The sequence below is a fragment of the Thermobia domestica genome, chromosome 10 (genome assembly GCF_964235325.1).
Source record: "Thermobia domestica chromosome 10, izTheDome1.hap1.1, whole genome shotgun sequence".
In the NCBI taxonomy this organism is placed as follows: Eukaryota; Metazoa; Arthropoda; class Insecta; order Zygentoma; family Lepismatidae; genus Thermobia; species Thermobia domestica.
In genome coordinates, this window is record NC_137463.1 from 91,887,115 (window position 1) to 91,906,520 (window position 19,406).

At 36.8% G+C, this 19,406-nt stretch overlaps 1 protein-coding gene across 1 annotated transcript in view; it reads right to left on the reverse strand.

Moving 5' to 3' along the window:
* Window positions 1–19,406, reverse strand: part of Sos (Son of sevenless guanine nucleotide exchange factor) — a 231,250-nt gene that overhangs the window by 135,257 nt on the left and 76,587 nt on the right. The window contains exons 11-14 of the mRNA XM_081728247.1: window positions 18,201–18,318; window positions 16,479–16,635; window positions 5,350–5,457; window positions 4,531–4,685 (exon numbers count right to left, since the gene is read on the reverse strand). Coding sequence (XP_081584373.1) covers window positions 4,531–4,685; window positions 5,350–5,457; window positions 16,479–16,635; window positions 18,201–18,318 — 538 coding nt within the window. The remainder of the gene's footprint in view (window positions 1–4,530; window positions 4,686–5,349; window positions 5,458–16,478; window positions 16,636–18,200; window positions 18,319–19,406) is intronic.

Consider the following 19,406-nt stretch of genomic DNA (forward strand, 5'->3'; position numbering starts at 1 on the left):
GTATCAGAAACATCGAAGAAACAAATTCTGGAGGGTTCTACATAGTGTTGTAAAGGCTTGGGAAAAAAAAAAACTGAAAAATTGAAATTTTCGAATATTTTACTACATTATGCTTTTAAAATGAAAACCATTTTAAATTTACTAGTTCACAGTTAAGATCATTAAGTAGTTACGTTTCTTGTATTAGAATAGGGAAATTTTGTGGCAAGAAATATATTTGTACCACTCCTTTAAAGTTAGCATCGTGATAGAATGGAGTTATTGCTACAAAAGATCCTAAAATATAATCCTAGTTAGATTAATAATATAGATCCATTTAAATTATCTTAAGTAATCTTATAAAGTTACCGTTTTATGGCAGGGAAGTGTTAAAATAACAGGGCCAGAATAATTTTAGTTAATACCGGTATGTTAAAATCAAATATATATTTTATGGAGATACGTATCTTCCTTGTGCTGTGTAAAATTTCCGGAAATTTTGAACCCATTAGAAAAAATCTTTTGTTCGGAAATATTGGCAAAACCCGGAAAATATACTTAAAAACTATTTCTTCGCCTGATACTAATCTTATTTGCTGTAACGTGTCTGCAGCATATATGTATACAACGTATTTCGCTAGCAGGAAAAATACTTAAGGCAACAGCTTTTAATTTTACTTTTTAGCTTTCTGATTTCTGATAAAAATCCCTCTTTATTATTTGTAATTATATTTTTCGAACAACTCAAAAAGAGAGATTATCTTATTTACATATACACACATATACCACACAAGTGCGTAAATTTGAGAAGCGACAAATATATTAAGGAATTTAACATGTGAAATTTCCATTCTTTATTATTAGACCCCCTAAAGCCATTCTTTATTATTAGACCCCCTAAAGACTAACAGAATATCCGTTCTTCCCACGGGGAGAATATGTTTCATTTTGGGTATAAGGGACACTAAAACTGTCACCAAATGAACTTAAGACTCTAAAAACTATGAATTCGACACTGGTATCAGTCATTTTCAATTACTTTTACATGTCACTTTCCCCCTTTAGAAGTAACTAGTGGGGGCTGAATTTGGATTTAAACGGCATCAGAAGTGTCACTGTTCATCTCAGCCACCCCGAAAACTATGAATTCGACACTAATATCGGCCATCTCCCTCCCCCAAGTTGCGGCGCTGAATTTGGATTTAAACAGCATCGGAAGAGTTAATGTTCATCTCAGGACCCCAAGACCCATGGGTTCGACACCAATATCAGTCATTTTTTTGATTTATATATATATATATATATATATATATATATTTCCCCTCTCCTCCATCCCCAAGTTACGAGGATGAATTAATAATTTAAACGGCATCGGAAGTGTTGTTATTCATTTCAGCGACCCCAAAAACTTTGGATTCGACACTAATATCAGTCATTTTCGATCATTTTTATACATCACCCCATTCCCCGTCCCTAAAGTTTCGGCGTTGAATTTGGATTTAAACTGCATCGGAAATGTCACTGTTCATCTCAGCGGCCCTGAAAACTATGGATTCACACTAATATCAATCATTTTGGATCATTTTTATACAGGGTGAATACTAAAATTCCAAAATGAAATTTCGTGACTTTTTCGTGACCTTTTCTTTACCAAATCATAAAATTTCCTAATATTTTCAAAAGCGAATTTGGGTGAGAATTAGGCCGAATTTTCATCCATGCTATTAAAACGTACTTTGCTTGCGATTTGGTAGCGTCTAAAGCCGATCATAGACGTTTTTGGTGGTGAACTTTGACGTTTTATAGAACAAAATTTTCCAATCTGTACTTACATTTGAACAGTTTAAAAAAAATCGTGACCCAAAAGCTAAATTTTGTGACTTTTTCGTGACTTTCATGACCATTTTCTGATTTCGTGACATTCGTGACCGATAGACACCCTGTTATATATCTCCCTCCTCCTCTAGTTTGCGGGGATATATTTGGATTTAAACGGCATCGAAAGTGTCACTGTTCACCTCAGCGTCCCCGAAAACTATGGATTCGACACTGATATAGGCTATTTTCAGCCATTTTTATGTCTTCCCTTCCCCCTTCCCTAAGTTGTGGCCTGAATTTTTATTTAAACAGCATCGGAAATGTTACTGTTCATCTCAGCAACGACGAAAACTATGGATTTGACACAAATATCGGTCTTTTTTTTATCATTTTATGTATTTCCCTCATCTTCCTCCAAGATGCAGTGTTGAATTTAAATTTATGCTTCATTGGAAGTGCCACTGTTCATCTCAGCAGCTCCGAAAACAGTTCGACACTAAGATCGGTAATTTTCAATATATATCCGCACTTCCTTCCTCCAAGTTGCACTTTCAAAGTGAAATGGTAAAATCCATCCAGGCCTGAACCTCATCTATATTGATTTTTTTTTTTTTTTTTTTTTTTTTTTTTTTTTATCGAGATCAGTCTGGGGTTCAAGAGTTGTTAAGTTACAAATATAGTCACTTTCATTTTATATACGTAGATAATTTGTCGCATTAGAAAACAGGTATTTGTTTACATACAAAATTTTGTACATAAAGTTTATATTAAAGTCTGTATTTGAATATTAAATAATAGTAATTACGTGTCTTGCATGAGTACTAGTGAAATTTGCCTACTGCTCTTTCTTTTAAGATGTAATTTGGTTAAAATTAACAAAATTTCACTAGATCAAAGAGCACATTTAAGAACTCAGTTTCTTTCAAGAGCCCTATTTGTTGCAACAGAAACCCTTCATGAAGGTAGATGTGTATGCAATTATAAAATTTCTGAAATTAATGCACAACCAGGAGTAGGCCTAAACGATTAAAAGGCACATAAAGGAAATGAGTGCAGACTATTAATTTTTAAGAATATTTACAACAGTTTTATTTTCGAATGCTTCTTTTTTAAATATTCACAATGTTGAAATTCCTCAATTTACATTTTTCACGCGTTCGAAAAAAAATACTGTTCCATTACTAGTAAACTAACCTTATACAAAGATTTTTGTTATTTTCCCAATTTTTCCGGAAAGAAACCGGAAAAAACTGTTTTTTACCAGCCGGTTCAAAATTTCCGGAAATTTTACAACACTAACAACAGTAATAACACAAGTGAGATGGATGGGATAATGCACGTAAGCAGTCCCTTAATGTTGAATACTACGGTTGACTTTTTTCAAAGGACTATTGCAAAAAGTGTTTAGATAAGTATCACATCGAATTATGTACATTATTCCCAATAGACATTAAGATCATAATGCCACTTACAGCAATGTTATATCTCAAACTATTCAGGAGATATTAAAAAAATTGTAAAATTTGATACACTGCTTAAAATGGCGTATTTGTGAGAACTTTTTAAAACTCTTCTTGATTTATTTTGCTTCTAGGACATTACAACCCCAATACCTCTTGATAGGTGTCCTTACAAGTTCTCGGAATTACATAATTTTTGAAGTATTGCGAACTTTAACTGCTTTTACGATATCTCTGGAACGATTTGCGATATTAAATTGCTATAAACGGCAATGTGATCTTCACATATAGTGAAAACCTTCTGTGCGATTGGGTGAGGTACTTATGTATGCAGTTTGTCGAAATAAAGGCTCTTGAAAAAGAAAAAGTCATTTTTTTTAAGTCCTTGTAACTTTGTTCGTATTCATTCGAAATCCTTCGTATCAAGGCCATAATATTAGACAGTAAAGTATTGTCCCGCCTGTCTCATTTTTGTTATTACTGCTGTAGAGGCCACCAAAATCTAGATGTTTGTGACACTGTAGCGTCCTTAGTTTGCAACATTGAATAACAAATGAAATGTTGTTAGTCTTCATTTTATATGTAGATTTGAAATATGTAATAACCTAACGTGGTGTCTTTTGAGAACACAAATTTATGTTGAGCTGGCCTTCTGATATCGAGTACGCCAGACAATGTCCCCCTGCCAATATTTGCATATTACAAAATTTCAGAATTTTCTGTCCATTAGTTTAAAAGTTACAAGAACGTAACAAGATAAATGGTATATTGTTATGGTCAGGTTTTGGCCAAGGTAGATTTTAGCTGGCGAGGTTTTGGGCGGTGAGATATTGACCACATGAGGTTTTGAGCTGCGAGATTTCAGCGACGCGAGATTTTGTCCATGTACCTGACATTTTATACTGCTCACATAATCAATTCAGTAACAAACATACATCACAAGATTCAAACTGCTGTTTTGGATATAGAGATTAAATACTTTCAAGCAACACTACTACCTGAGGGCATTCTATTTATATCTTGTATTGTTTACTCTTTTGTGTCATCTTATTCACAGTAATTTTAATTTTTAAAAACACACTTCCATGAATAGTGGCGAAATATCTTCTATGTTCACACAGAATTCTTTTCAAAGAAGAATGAAAAATTAGGGCCACTTTCTGAAATCATTGAAACAAGAATTGCCAACAATAAAATTTAGTGTTAAGTACCTCACAATCAGTCAAATACTGTATATTTATGCTTCATTAATACTTCTTGAAGGCTACTTTACCTGAACTGAACAGGTTGACAATATTCCTTCCTGTATCTTTTCCAGTCTTCTCGTTGGGAATTTTTCAGATTCTTATCAGAATCACTGTCTTTATCATCGTAAACTAAAGAAGGATCAGGAATGTTGAACCTTTCGATTAACAAATTCAGAAGTTCCTGAAAATAAAAATAATTATTGGAATACAGCGAACCTGATTTTCGCTGAATTATTAAATTGGATCTGTAACTCAAATATAACTTAACAAAAAAAAAAAAAAAAAAAAAAAAAACCCTCATCACTATTATTAACTTGCTGATAAATAATTTGAAACGTAGATTATGTTGCTAATTGAAGGAAAATGTTCTCAATTTACAACTTACAGCTATACTCAATAATAAATAAATAATAATAATAAAAATAAACTTTTAAAAATACGTTCCGCTACAATACACGGTATTCTCAGCCTCACAAACGAGGAGTCAGCGATAATTTGCTCAGCAATTACATTAGTAAATGGGTATAACAGAAATTGACATTTGTTGTTTAAAATATGTAAAGCAGTCAAGAAACAGTTATTTAAGAAATAAACGGGTATTTAAACTTGCTCACCTTTTTTTGTAGGATATATATTTCTTTTATTTTATGAAATCTGATAACCCTGATATATATATCTTATAATAATTAGTACCCCTGATATGATATGATAATTACTTCATAAACACACGTAATCAATGTTTAAAATACCAACCGTGAAGTATATTACAACAATAACTTCACTATACTCTTTATATAATGCTTAATTTACAATAAGTTCTGCTTCTTAAACAAATATTAACATACCTGAGGTGAACAAAAACTCCTATAAGTAGTTAAGAACGTACGCACGAACATTGGATCAGCGTAGATATGATACGTTAACCGCTCCACCAGCTTATATAACGTTGCACCCTGCAAACAACAAAATGTACTAATTAGTAAAATTATGTAGTTTTTCGAACATTCAATTTTAGTTTGGTTTTCAAATAAATCTATTTTTACGCTTAAATAAACTATTCCGGAATTTTCGAAGATCAAAATATATTTACCTAACTGTTTAGCAACACTTTCTTCCAAAAATGAATTTAACTATTGGGTATCGGACAAGTCATGTCACATTTTTGCACCAAATAGTGCTAGTTCATTTTTGGAAATTCTAAAGTCATAATATATAATTGACAGCTGACAATTGCAGCTCCATTCTTTAAAAGGCAAAAACGCTATTTGGCTTGGCTGAGTTTTGTAGATTTGACAACTTACAGATGTAACACCACACAGGTTTCTCATCATATTTTACTGTATTAATTCCATAAAGTGAAAAACGCGCGTCAAGTTTGTGCAAAATGTCGAAAAATTTACGGTGACAATGCTCCACAAAAACAGGGGCGTCATTTCAGACTTCGCTTGGGCGAGGGGGAGGGGGGGGAAAGAGTACCACCGACATAAGACTTTCACGTTTTGTACTAGTATATTAGTAGACAATCGATTCAAGTATCTGTATTCCTCAAACTCTTGGGGGGGGAACAATTGCCCCGTCCTGCCCTCCCTAAATGACGCCCCTGCACAAAAAAACGCTCGTTAATCTTAGAAAGTTGTCTTTCATCGACAACCCGAAACCACAGTCAAGATTAATCACCCGACAAAAATTATTGGAACCTGGATGGGATGTTTTTCCACATCCACCATAATATGAACTTGTGCCATCAGATTTTAATTTCTTTTGCTCGTTTCAAAACACCCATACGTGGTATAACGTTCAATTCAGATGAGATTGTAATTCAAAAAATTGCTCAGTTTTGGCAAATAAAGATTTATGAAGCTCACTGAGGGTTGATTTAAGATTAAAACAGGATATTTATCACTGTCTGTACTTTATATCTATAGGGTTAGTCAAAATTATGTTAACACTGAATGGACATACCACGTGGAGGCAAAAATAGTGTATTTTATTAAATTGTATTGTTTAGTAAGATGTATTTTTGACATGTCCATGTATTGTATTGTATTGTATTGTTGCATTGTTTTGTTTTGTAACATCTTCAATATCTCTCGTTTCAGTTAACATACAATGGCTGAGCGATTAACACTAGAGCAAAGATGATTTGTAGCAAGCCTAATGGAAGTGTACGGTTCACCTACTCTGGTCCGTGAAAAGTTTACACAACGATTTGCACGTGATCCACCAAGCCGTTTAACAATGTACCACATCTACATTAAGCTCGTAGCTACAGGATCGGTAGCAGACAATTATAGAGACAATGCAGGACGTCCAATATCAGGACGATGTGATCAAAACATTGCTGTTGTACAGCAAGCTGTGTTGCGTAGTCCTTCGAAATCAAGCGTTCGATGCAGTTTGGAAACAGGAATATCTCAAAAAATAGTGTGGCGCATCTTGAAACTCGACCCTGGAATGAGACCGTACCACATCCAAGTCACTTAAGCTTTAATATTGGCGCAGAAACTTAAGCGCGTGGAATGTTGTCAGATTTTAGCTGAAATGACCAATATCCAGCAAGATGTTGTGAATATAATAACATTCAGCGATGAAGCTACTTTACACACCAGTGGGTTTGTGAACCAACATAACACGATTTTCTGGGCCACCGAAAACCCCGGGTTATTCGGGAACATGAACGTGACTCCCCCAAAGTAAATGTTTGTTGCCCTGTGACCGCCGCTGGAGTCATTACACCCTACTTCTTTAACACACAAACAATAACCGCAGACTTTTACTTACGGATGTTAAAGCAATATACTCTTGACGAACTACCACTAGAAATCCGCCGTGCAGGGTATTTTCAACAAGATGGCGCTCTACCACATCTCATGGTCGATGGATTGGTCGTGATGGATCATTGGGCTGGCTTCCATAATCCTCTGACTTCAACACTATGCGATTTCTGGTTATGGGACATGGTAAAGGAGCGCGTTTACATTACGAAAGTTCGCGACATGAATGACTTAAAGGACCGTATACGGGATGTGATATCATCCATTCCCCCGTAAAATCTGTGCACGTGCTTTAAATGAAACTGTTCGTCGTTGGTTTCTATGTGTTGAACGTAATGATGAACAGGTTGAGGCGACTTCAGAGTGAGTTTGCAGGTATTCAGCACTTGCAATAGGTATATTGGAGACATTCTTTCGTGTATAAGTGTATGAATACATATTTTCCCATTTAGTGTTAACATAATTTTGACTAACCCTATATATATATATATATATATATATATATAGAGAGAGAGAGAGAGAGAGAGAGAGAGACAGAGAGAGAGAGAGGGGGGGGAGAGATGATGAGAAAAATGGAAACACCTGTAGTTGGCAACACGTCAAATGTATGGGTTGGCAGTGGTGTCGTGGCGCCTTAGCGCCGGACCGCTGGTGGTGGTGTGTTAGGTCGGTCTCCATACTACGTCAGGCGCAGTGGAACAGCAGTGTCCAGTGGCTGCAGCAGACGGAGGTAGTGTAAAATGGGAGACCTCTCAGATTTTCAAAGAGGGCAAATTGTTGATGCGCGGTTATGTGGAGTGAGTGTGACGGCAGTGGCTACTGTGTTAGGTGTGTCGCGTGGGACAGTGTCGAAGGTGATGATGGCCTACACAATACACGGGAAAAATTGAGTTTCTCAATTGCACAGTATGAGCGTGGCTAGAAGTCAATAAGAATGGTCGGGATTCGAATCTAAGACCATTCATGTAGGAATCCCTTACATTAAACATTCATGAAACAGAGAACGACGCAAAGTATTTGGCACTATTTTATCATATAATTCTATCAAATATAACTTAATGAACACAATAAGAATAAATTTTACTGACTTAAAAAGTGTTCCTGAACTAGGGGAAGTTCATTGGCGTATCCACTGAGTCAACGTTTGGAATATCCCATTCTAGTAGGTAAAGGAAATGTATGTGACAGGCTACGTAGAGTTCTCCCTGGCTGAGTGGATAAAGTAATAGATCGATAAGTAAAGGATTCGTGGTTCGAAACCCGGCTCGGAAGCTAAAGATTTTTTAAATTCTTAATTCTCCAGATCTTAAGATTTTTCTCTCCCTTCGTAATCATCTGATGCTCTAAAAAGAGTACTCCATCTTAATTCAACAACTGCCTAATCTGATCCTCGCAGTTCAGAACCTTTCCTTCTTCTGTTTCACAAAGGCAGAATTTTCATCATAATACGGATGCTGTCCGATCATTTTTTCTTCAATTCTAAACTTGCATATGTAAATCATTCCTTTCTGTTTCCATATTTGAATCTATCTCTCTCTGAATGTCGTCCATGAACTGTTATTGCTTGGGATCAAACCTTCGACTCTTGAAACCAAGTGTAAGCACTCTAGCAATGTGCTATCGTAACTATATTGGTTTGTTGTTAAAAGCAGCGTCATTTTAGTTTTTGCTCGGCTCCGGGAGAGACGGCGATTCTCCGCAGACATAATAGTTACATTTTTATTAGTAAAAAATAAATGAAGTGAAACCTTTAAGTTTTTCGTCCCACGATTATGCGGGGAGGATAAAGGAGACAGTGATGATAAGCAATGAAGGAAATGGTGGAATGACAAAGTGGGAGGAAACGGAAGAACCACGCTCACGGTGGTTGTACACCACAATGTTTACTTGGAGCGAGCTGGGATCGAACTTTTTTTTTATTATATTACTACACATTTGATCAAGCAATATGTATTTCTCAAGCTCAAGGGAGGGTACAATTACACCATTCTGTCCTGCCCAAATGACGCCAACTGGAACATTTGCTTGCAATTACTGACAAGAAATGAATAACACTCATTTCTGTCAGTAGTTTTTAGAGCTCTGCGCCCGCATTACAGACTTTGGGAACCACAAAACCTACTGCCATGATTTACGATTTCCATAGATTTCACAGGTATCACCTTCCTAGGTTCATGTGATATGCAGTCTTTGAAGAAGGGAAAGAATGCAAATAAGGGCATTTATGAAGCTATCGGAACATTTTGTGACGTTTTGTTTTATTGAAGCTCTACAAAGGCATTCCAGAACAAACGAATGAAAGAGAGGTTTTAGAGCTATAAACCTTGTAAACTGGTTCCTGTTTTTTCCGTCTGAATGGAAACAGTACATTACGTCACACACCGCTTAAGACAAGGAGAGTTCGAGGAGGGGGTGGGTTGGGTTGCATACCGGAAGTAATTAGTCGATGAGAAGTGTATTTCGGAATGCATAAGCACACGGCGCGAAAGTTTGTTCCTAAGTTGGACTTCAACTTTTGCAACATTTTCTATGCTTCGCACTGTACATAGATACAAGGTCCAAATAATATTCCTCAAATATGATGAGAAACTGTGTAGCTTAGCCGAACTATTTTATAAGGCTCTAACTAATAATAGCAAACCATCTTAAGAACTGTTACATTTGTTTTTAGATCAGAGTAACAACAAAAATATCCTGTTCCCAAATTGGAACATTGATGTTTCGTGTGAGTGATCGAAACAAACTCTGTAAAGCAACTGATACAGAATAAGCACACAAGAAGCTTCACTGTGTACAGTAAATGGCTTCCACAGCATCTCAAGGAAATGTGTGATGGTCGGTTGCAGAAGATCTAAATATATGAACTGCATCAACTCCAATGCCCATGCAAAAATTTTGGTATATAAAGACAGAATTCCATGTTACAAATAATGCTGAATTGAAGCAAGAATATAATCTTTGGTAAATTTCGCTACTGTATGGTGAACTCTACGAAAGGGTAGTTTTTATCGTCGAATCAATGCTAGCCTATTATGGCCATTGTACGATGAGTTGTGTAAGGTGTTCGTAAAGGGAAAATCCATTTTTTTGGATTCAAAATTTGGACATTTTGTTCATGTGATGGATTCCAGTATGCCATGAAAATTTATCAAGGGAAAGATACTGTTGAATCTAAATCTCTACTTGAACTAATGTGGTAACTACTTTATTGGATATTGTAACTAATCCTCTACAAATTGAGGTATTCTATGATGTCTTCCCCTTGTACCTCTTGCTGAAAGAACTGCAAATCAAGCTGTTCAAAGCAACAAGCATAGTACTGAAATGAAGAACTGGTATGCCCTTTGGTCCACACAAATTAAATGAGAAGAGAGAGATAAGAGAGTGTGATTGTAATATTTACATGTGCAGACGGAATTAGAACTCTGTAGCCGCCTTGGCACCACTCTACCAGACTCACTCACTAATGGGAAACAAAATGATGTTCTCGTAACTTAAAGAAGAGGCTCCATATCCCTGAACATCACATACAGCAATGGGATAGGTGGCATAGATGTTATGTATGAGATGATATCCAGTTACAAACCTCAGTCGCATGGAAAGAAATAGTGTTGAAACTTACAATGATAACCAGTTGAAGTAGAGACACCTACTTAATACCGTCTAGCGTCACCTTTCGCTCGGATAACAGCGGCTATCCGCCGCGGCATGGACTCCACGAGGCACCTGAAGTATTGTTGTAGCATCTCAATCCATATCTGCTGCAAAATCTCCCACAGAACTCGTAGGTTGGTCGGAAGAGGATCCACAGCCCGAAGGCGTCGTTCCATGGTATCCCAGATGTGTTCGATGGAATTGAGATCAAATTATCGTGATGGCCAGGGAAGTGTAGCCAGATCAGAGGAGTGCTCATCAAACCAGTCTGTAACCATCCTAGAGCGGTGGGCCGCCGCATTGAAAGATGAGGTCACCATCCGGATGTTGCAACCGAGCAAATGATAGGACATGGTCATGCAAAAGATCGCGGTAGCGTTCACCTGTGAGGAACCGTATCACACGTGTTAGAGGACCCATTTCAGTCCACGTAAACATGCCCCAGATGAGAATACCACCACCATCGCTCCTGCACAGCCTCTGCTGGCAGCAGGGGCGGATCCAGGACCGACTTCTAGGGGAGGGGTTGTTATACTGCTACTTAGAGATACTTTTAACAGCTTCAAACTCTGGGGTGGGTTCTTATATATTTATAGTTTCCTCTTCTGGAGGGGATTGCCCCGACCCCCCTCCCCGGATCCGCCACTGGCTGGCACAATAGATACATTGACTCGTGCGATTGGCGACGCACCCGTACCAGTCCATCGGCATGTAGCAATGTGAAATGAGACTCATCTGTCCAAGCAAACCTTTTTCCACATTTCCACGGTCCAGTGGCGGTGTTCCTTTGCACGTGCTAGACGTTGTTTCCTGTGTTGTGCGGTTAGAAGGGATACTCGCGTGGGCCTACGGCTTCTGTGCCCCATAGCGAGTAGATCGTTGTGGATTGAGTGGCTGCTAACAGGTCGTTGTCCTACATTGAACCTCTCCGCGATTTGACGCACTGTGCCGTCAATTAGCTGTTACAATGCGGGCCTGTCGGTGTCTATCCCTGTCGCAGACACGCCCCTGACCGCGGCAGTTTACCCGTCCGGGTGGGGTTTTACCAGAAGCCAGGTACTCACGATATACCCTTGACAGAGATGCCTTTGAAAATCCGAGTGCCGCGGTCCACCGAGGCACCCAGTTGTCTGGCTCCTACGATTTGACCATCGTCAAATGTACTCAGGTCCTTCGTCTTGCGTATCACACACTGCACTGACACGAATACCGACAGAGCAAACACACGGCAGCAGTACACGCGTGTTGCGATTCATTCACATGCACTGGTGGAGCCTCTGAATGGCGGTTTCTGCCTGTCCTGCTGTCTCTTTAATTCAACTGGTGATCTGTATTTTCTAATAGTTTGAATTTGGCAGTTGCTGCAACCTGAAAAATACACGAAAACTTCATGGGAAGAAGAGGAAATTCAAAAACGTACTCAAGAACAGGACATCTAGTTCTCATCACAAGTTCGATGCTGTTATTATCCTAAGTCCCATGAAACAAAGTAATATTAACTCCTGAAAATGGCAATGTTTCCAACTGGGAACATATCAATTCACATACATAGAAAATACAGAAATAGTTAATTTTCCATAAATATCTCAACTATATACCTAGGAAACTAATTAGATGAAAAGCTCTCCTAGTTTTAAGTTGGAGATAAATGATTAATACATCCTTATTATTATTATTATTATTATTATTATTATTATTATTATTATTATTATTATTATTATTATTATTATTATTATTATTATTATTAAGTATTCTGCCTTTTGGCAAGTTCTGGGACTAATGAGGTTTTCTTTTTTCCTTTTTCTTGATTTTAATTTTGAGTCTGAAAAGGTTTCTTCCACGTTTCTCAATCTTCAGCTTCCTCTTTCAACTATATATATATATATATATATATATATATATAAAATGTTAGCCATTGTTGTATTGTGTATGTTGGCCATCGTTAATTTTTATTTAGAGTTATACTTATAGAAAAGTGTATTACGGAACGAAATCTACTAGAGATTATTATTATCTGGTATTTCTAATCCTGTTATTTCATTATCTTTTCTTTCTTTTTCTATTTTACTTATTTTTTTCTTGCACTTCATAAATAACGTACACGTATATGTCGAAAATTATTTCTAAAGTATCAAAATATTACACGCAATATACAGATGGTTATCAAAATAAAGGAAACACTAGTACAGCCCTGGCCACGGCGAGCAGATAGTGGAAAATCTCCTCGTGAACGCTCACGAGCATTCTACGAGCAAATACCATTGTTCGTGCTTCGTGAATCTTCGGGTTTTGTCCTTAGAGGAGCGGAAGTGTTGTCAACCTTGGCGGTAATCACTAGCTTACCAAATAAAAAACAAAGTATGTATGGTAACTGATTGCCATTTAGTGTATAGTGTTTTTTACAATGTGGTAACCGTTAACTATAGACAACACAAACTGGTAACAGCAATCAAATGATAAACTATGTACGTTCCTTTTCTTCTTTTTTCTTTCCTTTTGTTAAAGAAGGATGTGGTGGAACCAAACCATCGCTTACATTTATAAAAATTTGCCAGTTTGCCCAATGGAAAACCAGTTTTCAATATATATATATTATCAAGTTCTTAATCCGAGTGTGGGTATGTTGTTTCGCTTTTTAGGAAAAGAGATAATCTGTTGATACGAAAAAAAAATACTGTAGCACTTGTTTGTAATTATCTAAGTATTATCTCCAGAAAATTAGCTTATGCATGTATGTGTGTACGAATAGGCTTAGCAAGGGGTTGGTTGTGGAGATTAGAAGCCACTATTACACTATCAATAGGAAGAATAGTATTTCTTACTCCACTTTTAAAGTGGGGCCGCGGTGGCTCAGTGGTAGAACGTTCACATCTGGTGCTTGGGGTCCCGGGTTCGATCCCAGCCCCCGCCAAGTGAACTTTGCGGTGGACAAACACCGTATGCGTGGGTTTTCTCGGGGTTTTCCCATTTCCTCCCACTTTCTTCATTCTATCATTTCATTCATTACTCATCATCACCGTCTCCTTTAGCCTAACCGGTATAACCGTGGGACGTAAAACCCAAAGATTTCATTTCATTTTTTCCACTTTTAATGTTACTTTGATCGCAAAGAATCAAACAAAATATTAAGAGAGCCAAAGAGATTTTCCATTTTTAAGAGTGACCATTAGTGGGTACCATTAGTTTTTTTTTTTTTTTTTTTTTTTTTTTTAACAAGGAGTGTCTTTTTAATAAGGAAAAATATATTGTCCCTGGCTGGTTGCTTGCCGGTGGCTTGTTAAAAGTGAAAAAGAATGTTAAATCATATCAACGACTGAAGCTACATGCTTGTCTTTCTTCGATAGTTACTGACTGGTTTTGAAAGTCACGATGTTGTAGGCCTACTGTAATAGCGTAAACTTGGAAGGGAACGTTCCAACTGAATGATACGAACAATTATTCCCAATGTCTTGAACATGAAACGTGGATTGCACGGATAACGCTTAAAGTGGGCTGAACTGCACTGGGATTTCCTTCCGGCAAATTAGTGTTTGGTCGGAACTCAGTTCTTCTGTGTAATTGTCTCTTAACAACATTTGAACATTTCTTTTAGATAATAATATCTAACTAACTCTATGGCCTATGGAACCCGAAGGTTCAATGCGGCGGTTACAACATATTTCCACTAACTTCTGTCCTTAGCCAACTGGATCCAGTTTCTACTCTGTACTCTTATTTCTGAAAGATCCATCTTAATATTGTCTTCCCATCTACGTCTAGGTCTTCCTAGTGGTCTTCTTCCAATTGGGTTTTCAGTTAAAATTATGAAAGCATTTCTAATTTCTTCCATTCTGGCTACACGGAATGGCCACCTGAGCCTTCTACACTTAATGACCCTAACAATGTTAAGTGAGCGGTATAAACTATGCAATTCCTCGTTATGAATTTCCTCAAATCCCCATTTTCATCCGTCTTTGGTCCGAATACTACTACTACTACTATTAATAATAATAATAATAATAATAATAATAATAATAATAATAATAATAATAATAATAATAATAATAATTATAATACGCATTATTATTATTATTATTATTATTATTATTATTATTATTATTATTATTATTATTATTATTATTATTATTATTATTATTATTTTCAACCTCCCGTCGTTCTGCTATCAATCTAGCAACGAAAGGCGTTCACAACTTAGCAAACGTGAAGCGAGTGACAAGTTACAGACCGAGTGCTAATGTAATGCAATGTCACGAATTGTGTAAGCAAGCTAAAAAAAGGCCTGAAACAATTCGTTTCCGATTTTTGCAGTCGTTTTTACGTCTGTAAGCTGACATGTTTAATATTCGTTTCTTTCTTTCTTTCTTTCTTTTTCATTTGTTAGTTACTTCAACGCTAACTGTAACCTCTATCATGCGTCTTCCTAGATCAAAAAACGTACCAATTTTATTTCCTGCAGTGTTTTCGCGTCACTGCTTTCGAAATGGGGAGGGGGAGAGCACACCTGCACATTTCACGCTTGCGTCTGCTCAATGCTTCAACATCGTGCAAATTTGTGACCAGGCTTGGCCGTAGGTTTTTTACCATCATGTGTGGTTGGCAACACTTATCGGATGCAGTGGAAGGGGCGGAGCTACCAACACCTGTGCTCACCTGTTCTTATCTTCGCTCGTTGTCGCTCACGCTTCGGCTCCGGGAGCCAATTCATGGGCAGGCCTGCACTAGTAGATGCAACATTAGTAGTTGCAAGACGTTAAGATGTAAGAGATGGTAACACTGAGGATGTGTGTACAGCTCCTGGCCGTTGTTACTGGTAATAAAAGATCGTCTGTAGTATGTCAAGTGGGGTAGAATGGAGGCGTGTGTTGAAGCGCCATATGATGGTGATACAAAATAGATCCTTTTCCAAAAGGCCAAATTATAGGTGTGCGGTTAGTCGAAATAAGTCTGTCTATGGTGGTCCGTGTGTCGGGTGTGTCGCGTGACACAATGAAGAAAGTTATGACGGTCTATAGAACTTATTGCAAAAGGACTCCGGCGAAGAGCACTTATTGTAAACGGAGAGAAACCTCGGTGACAGTGATCGCCGAGCATTGAAGAGGATTGTTATTAAGGGCCGTAGAGCGAATGCGACAAAGTAACTGAGTAACTTAATCAGTACCTGGAACACCTTATTGCAACAATTAGTCCCCGATGGGAGTTTTTACCTGAATATCCGAGATCGGGATTGCAATTTCCAAACCACTGATCACCGCAAATGACGCGAAAATAATGGTGCAGAGAACACGCAAAGTGGATCAGCGTTGATACGAAAAGTGTAAAGTTCGCCGAGTCCTTTTCAACTTATTTCCAATAATAAGCTGTGTTTATGTACAGCGGACACCAAAACAAGCATATGCTCCGATTCTAAAGTACATCTATAGTCGAGCAGATGAAAATTTTAGCTTCAATATAGGTTTTCAATTGAAAGCATCATTAGAATACCTAGAGAATCTTCTATTTATTACGAGAGAGTTATATATATTGTCTATATACTGTTTTGCACATACCTTAATAAGAGGCACTCCTGCATTTTCTCTCTCTTCCAAAACAATATTGGACCCTGAGTCTGCTTCTGCAAACCTGTAGATAACTGGAGACGGCAATCGTAAAGGATGTTTCTTCTCTTCATCCAAAAGAATGCTATCCAAGGTACGTTCTAACATGCTACAAGAAGAAGCAAAATATTATACTTACCAATTAACAACTTAAGGAACTATATCAAGATTATATAATAACTAATAGAAGCTTGAGTCAATTGTTCTAATGTTAAGATTACTCCAAGTGAACAGAGAGGATACAGTTATAAAGATAAAACTTTTCAAAATTTTGGAACAAGTGGAACACACAACTAACGAATTACTCATTTATACAATATGCATCAACTTACTAATTGCGTTCATTTTAATGTAATTTCAGTAATTTGAATCAAACTAACTTTCAAGAGAAAATTTCCTTACAAGATAGTCAACAAATCAATCGTTTCGAAATAGCTTCACGTTTACACTATTCCAATAGTTTAAAAGAAATAAAAGTAAGTACTTTCCCTGAGGAATTTAGTATGGCTGTAAGACTATATTGACAATTGACACTCAACGTACAAATGCATAAACATAAATTTATACTGCGAGTTCCATAACATGCAACTTATAAAAATCTCAAATAAACTTTAAAATAAATAACAAAATACCCCTGGCGCCACAACTCATGAAAGATTATAGCTGGACTTTCAATTGGGTAGTGGTGGTCAGCATATTTGCTTCAATGTCATTATTTCTGCTCTTTTGGACAGAGACTCTTGGGTTTCGCTCTTTGTATGTTATTGAATTCGCACCTACAGAGTATCTGGTGTGTAAAAATGAGTCTCCTCCTTTCATTAATATATGAAATCACAACCGTTAAAAAGGTGTTCTCAATATATGGAGACTGGATTGTCCAAGCACAGCAGCTAGATCGTGGTACAAGCCATCTGGTCTGTGTAGAAAGCACTAACTAAAGGAATGAAAGGGTGTTTGGTTGTTCTGGGCGGACTGAAAGGCGTAGTGGTTAAACGCATCGGCATGGTATGGTGGAGATCCCGAGTTCGAGTCCCGGTCCAGTTAACACTTTTTCGTTCTTTATATGTTGTTAAAAAATAAAAAATATTTCTGTATTTCAGAGAATCAAAAAGAAAATCTCAGATGAAAAGGCTTTCTATTAATAGTAGAATCTAGTGCCCATCTAAGGTACCAATATTTCTTAACTAAAGCATTCCATTACAAGCATTAAAAAAAAAAAAAAAAAAAAAAAACGATAAACTACATGTCCATTGGAATGGATATAGTGACTGAAAGGGAGCTGGTAAGGTACCCACCGCAGTAGCCGTGGTAACCAGAGAGCTGCCCTGAATAAATCATCACCTCAATCCATACGTAAGTATGTTTTAGATACTAATATAAAATCTTGCATTGCATTAGCAAAATTGAAACAAATTGCTTCAACGAGACTACTTCCAAGCTAAACAGGTAAACAACTTACAGAGTAATAAGTAAAGTATATCTTACGGGAAAATGTTGGTTTTATAAAAATTAGGCCAAATTAAGCAGGTGGCTAATTAACACGTAATACTGTAATTCCGAAATCAAATACACTAAGAATATAACAGGGGTTGAACCTAGTTACAAAAACACCAAAAAAATATATGTATAAATTATATAATTAACTATAATTTGAAATCATATATTAGAATTTACCTCTTCGTATTCAGCATAACTAGATCAGCCATCCAATTATTTTTCTCTTCTGCAGACTTAGCTACTAATATCACATTCGGCTGCACTCTTGGTGCGATTTCAAAGGCGTACTTTAATTCTATAAAATGAAAAGACAATTTTAGTAAACCACATAGAAAACAGAGAACGTTTCAACAAGCAAAATTTTAACTTATTTAAAACTCGCAGACAATAATCTTGTTAACAACTATCTTAAACTTTACTAGTAACAAAATACTACCAAATAAATAGACACTTTATGAATCATTACTATATGCACTTAAAAATCAAGAGAAAACACACGCACAAAAGAAGAACCGTCATTTCGTACCAGTCAAACCAACAAATGAAGTAACATTTTCGTATTATTAAAACAAGAAAGTATGGAACAAATACTGTCGAAGATACTGAAAAGTAAAACCACAACTATGTTTAGAAACAATGAAAAGGTATACAATTACGATCCGGACTGAATTTGTCGGGCTGTGATTCATGAGGTGAACTAACTAACTTTGTCTAAAATGCTGACGGGCATCCTGTCAGTTGCATGTGGTGCTTTCAGGATAAGTGTACAGGACGTCCCAAACGAATGGATTTGACTAGGTTCGACAAACAATATCTATCACAAACCCACGCGATGAAATAGCATAAATCCTTTCGAATCACGTGTTGGATATGAACTACATTATAGACATGCAACAACTTCCTTCATACCGGAAAAATTTTGCAACATTCGTTTGGGAGTGGAAGGATCAACTCATTACTTTCTCGCAGGATTGCAACGCAATGAATACTCGTATTAATTAGGTCAATGAAGGAAAATTCAAAAAATGAAGATGATGAAAGCTGAAAATAGCAAGTCTTTTTTCTACAATGTCAAATTACTTACACTCCACACGACTCTGGAAATCAAGATAGATCAGATGACACATGCTACCACCCCTACTGTAGCCCTGGTTTTGCTCCGGTGACTTTCTCCTTTCTTGAAAGGCCGAAACATGAACTCGAAGGACATTACTTTAAAGACAATATTTTAAACATCATATCTATTAATACAACACTTTCATAATCATATCTATTTGAATATACAATCAAAACCCTTCTTCACGGAACGAAGAAAATTATCCAGAATGCTGTGAATAATGCGCTGTAGCACAGAAAATTGACTCCAACAACGGTATTATTTAC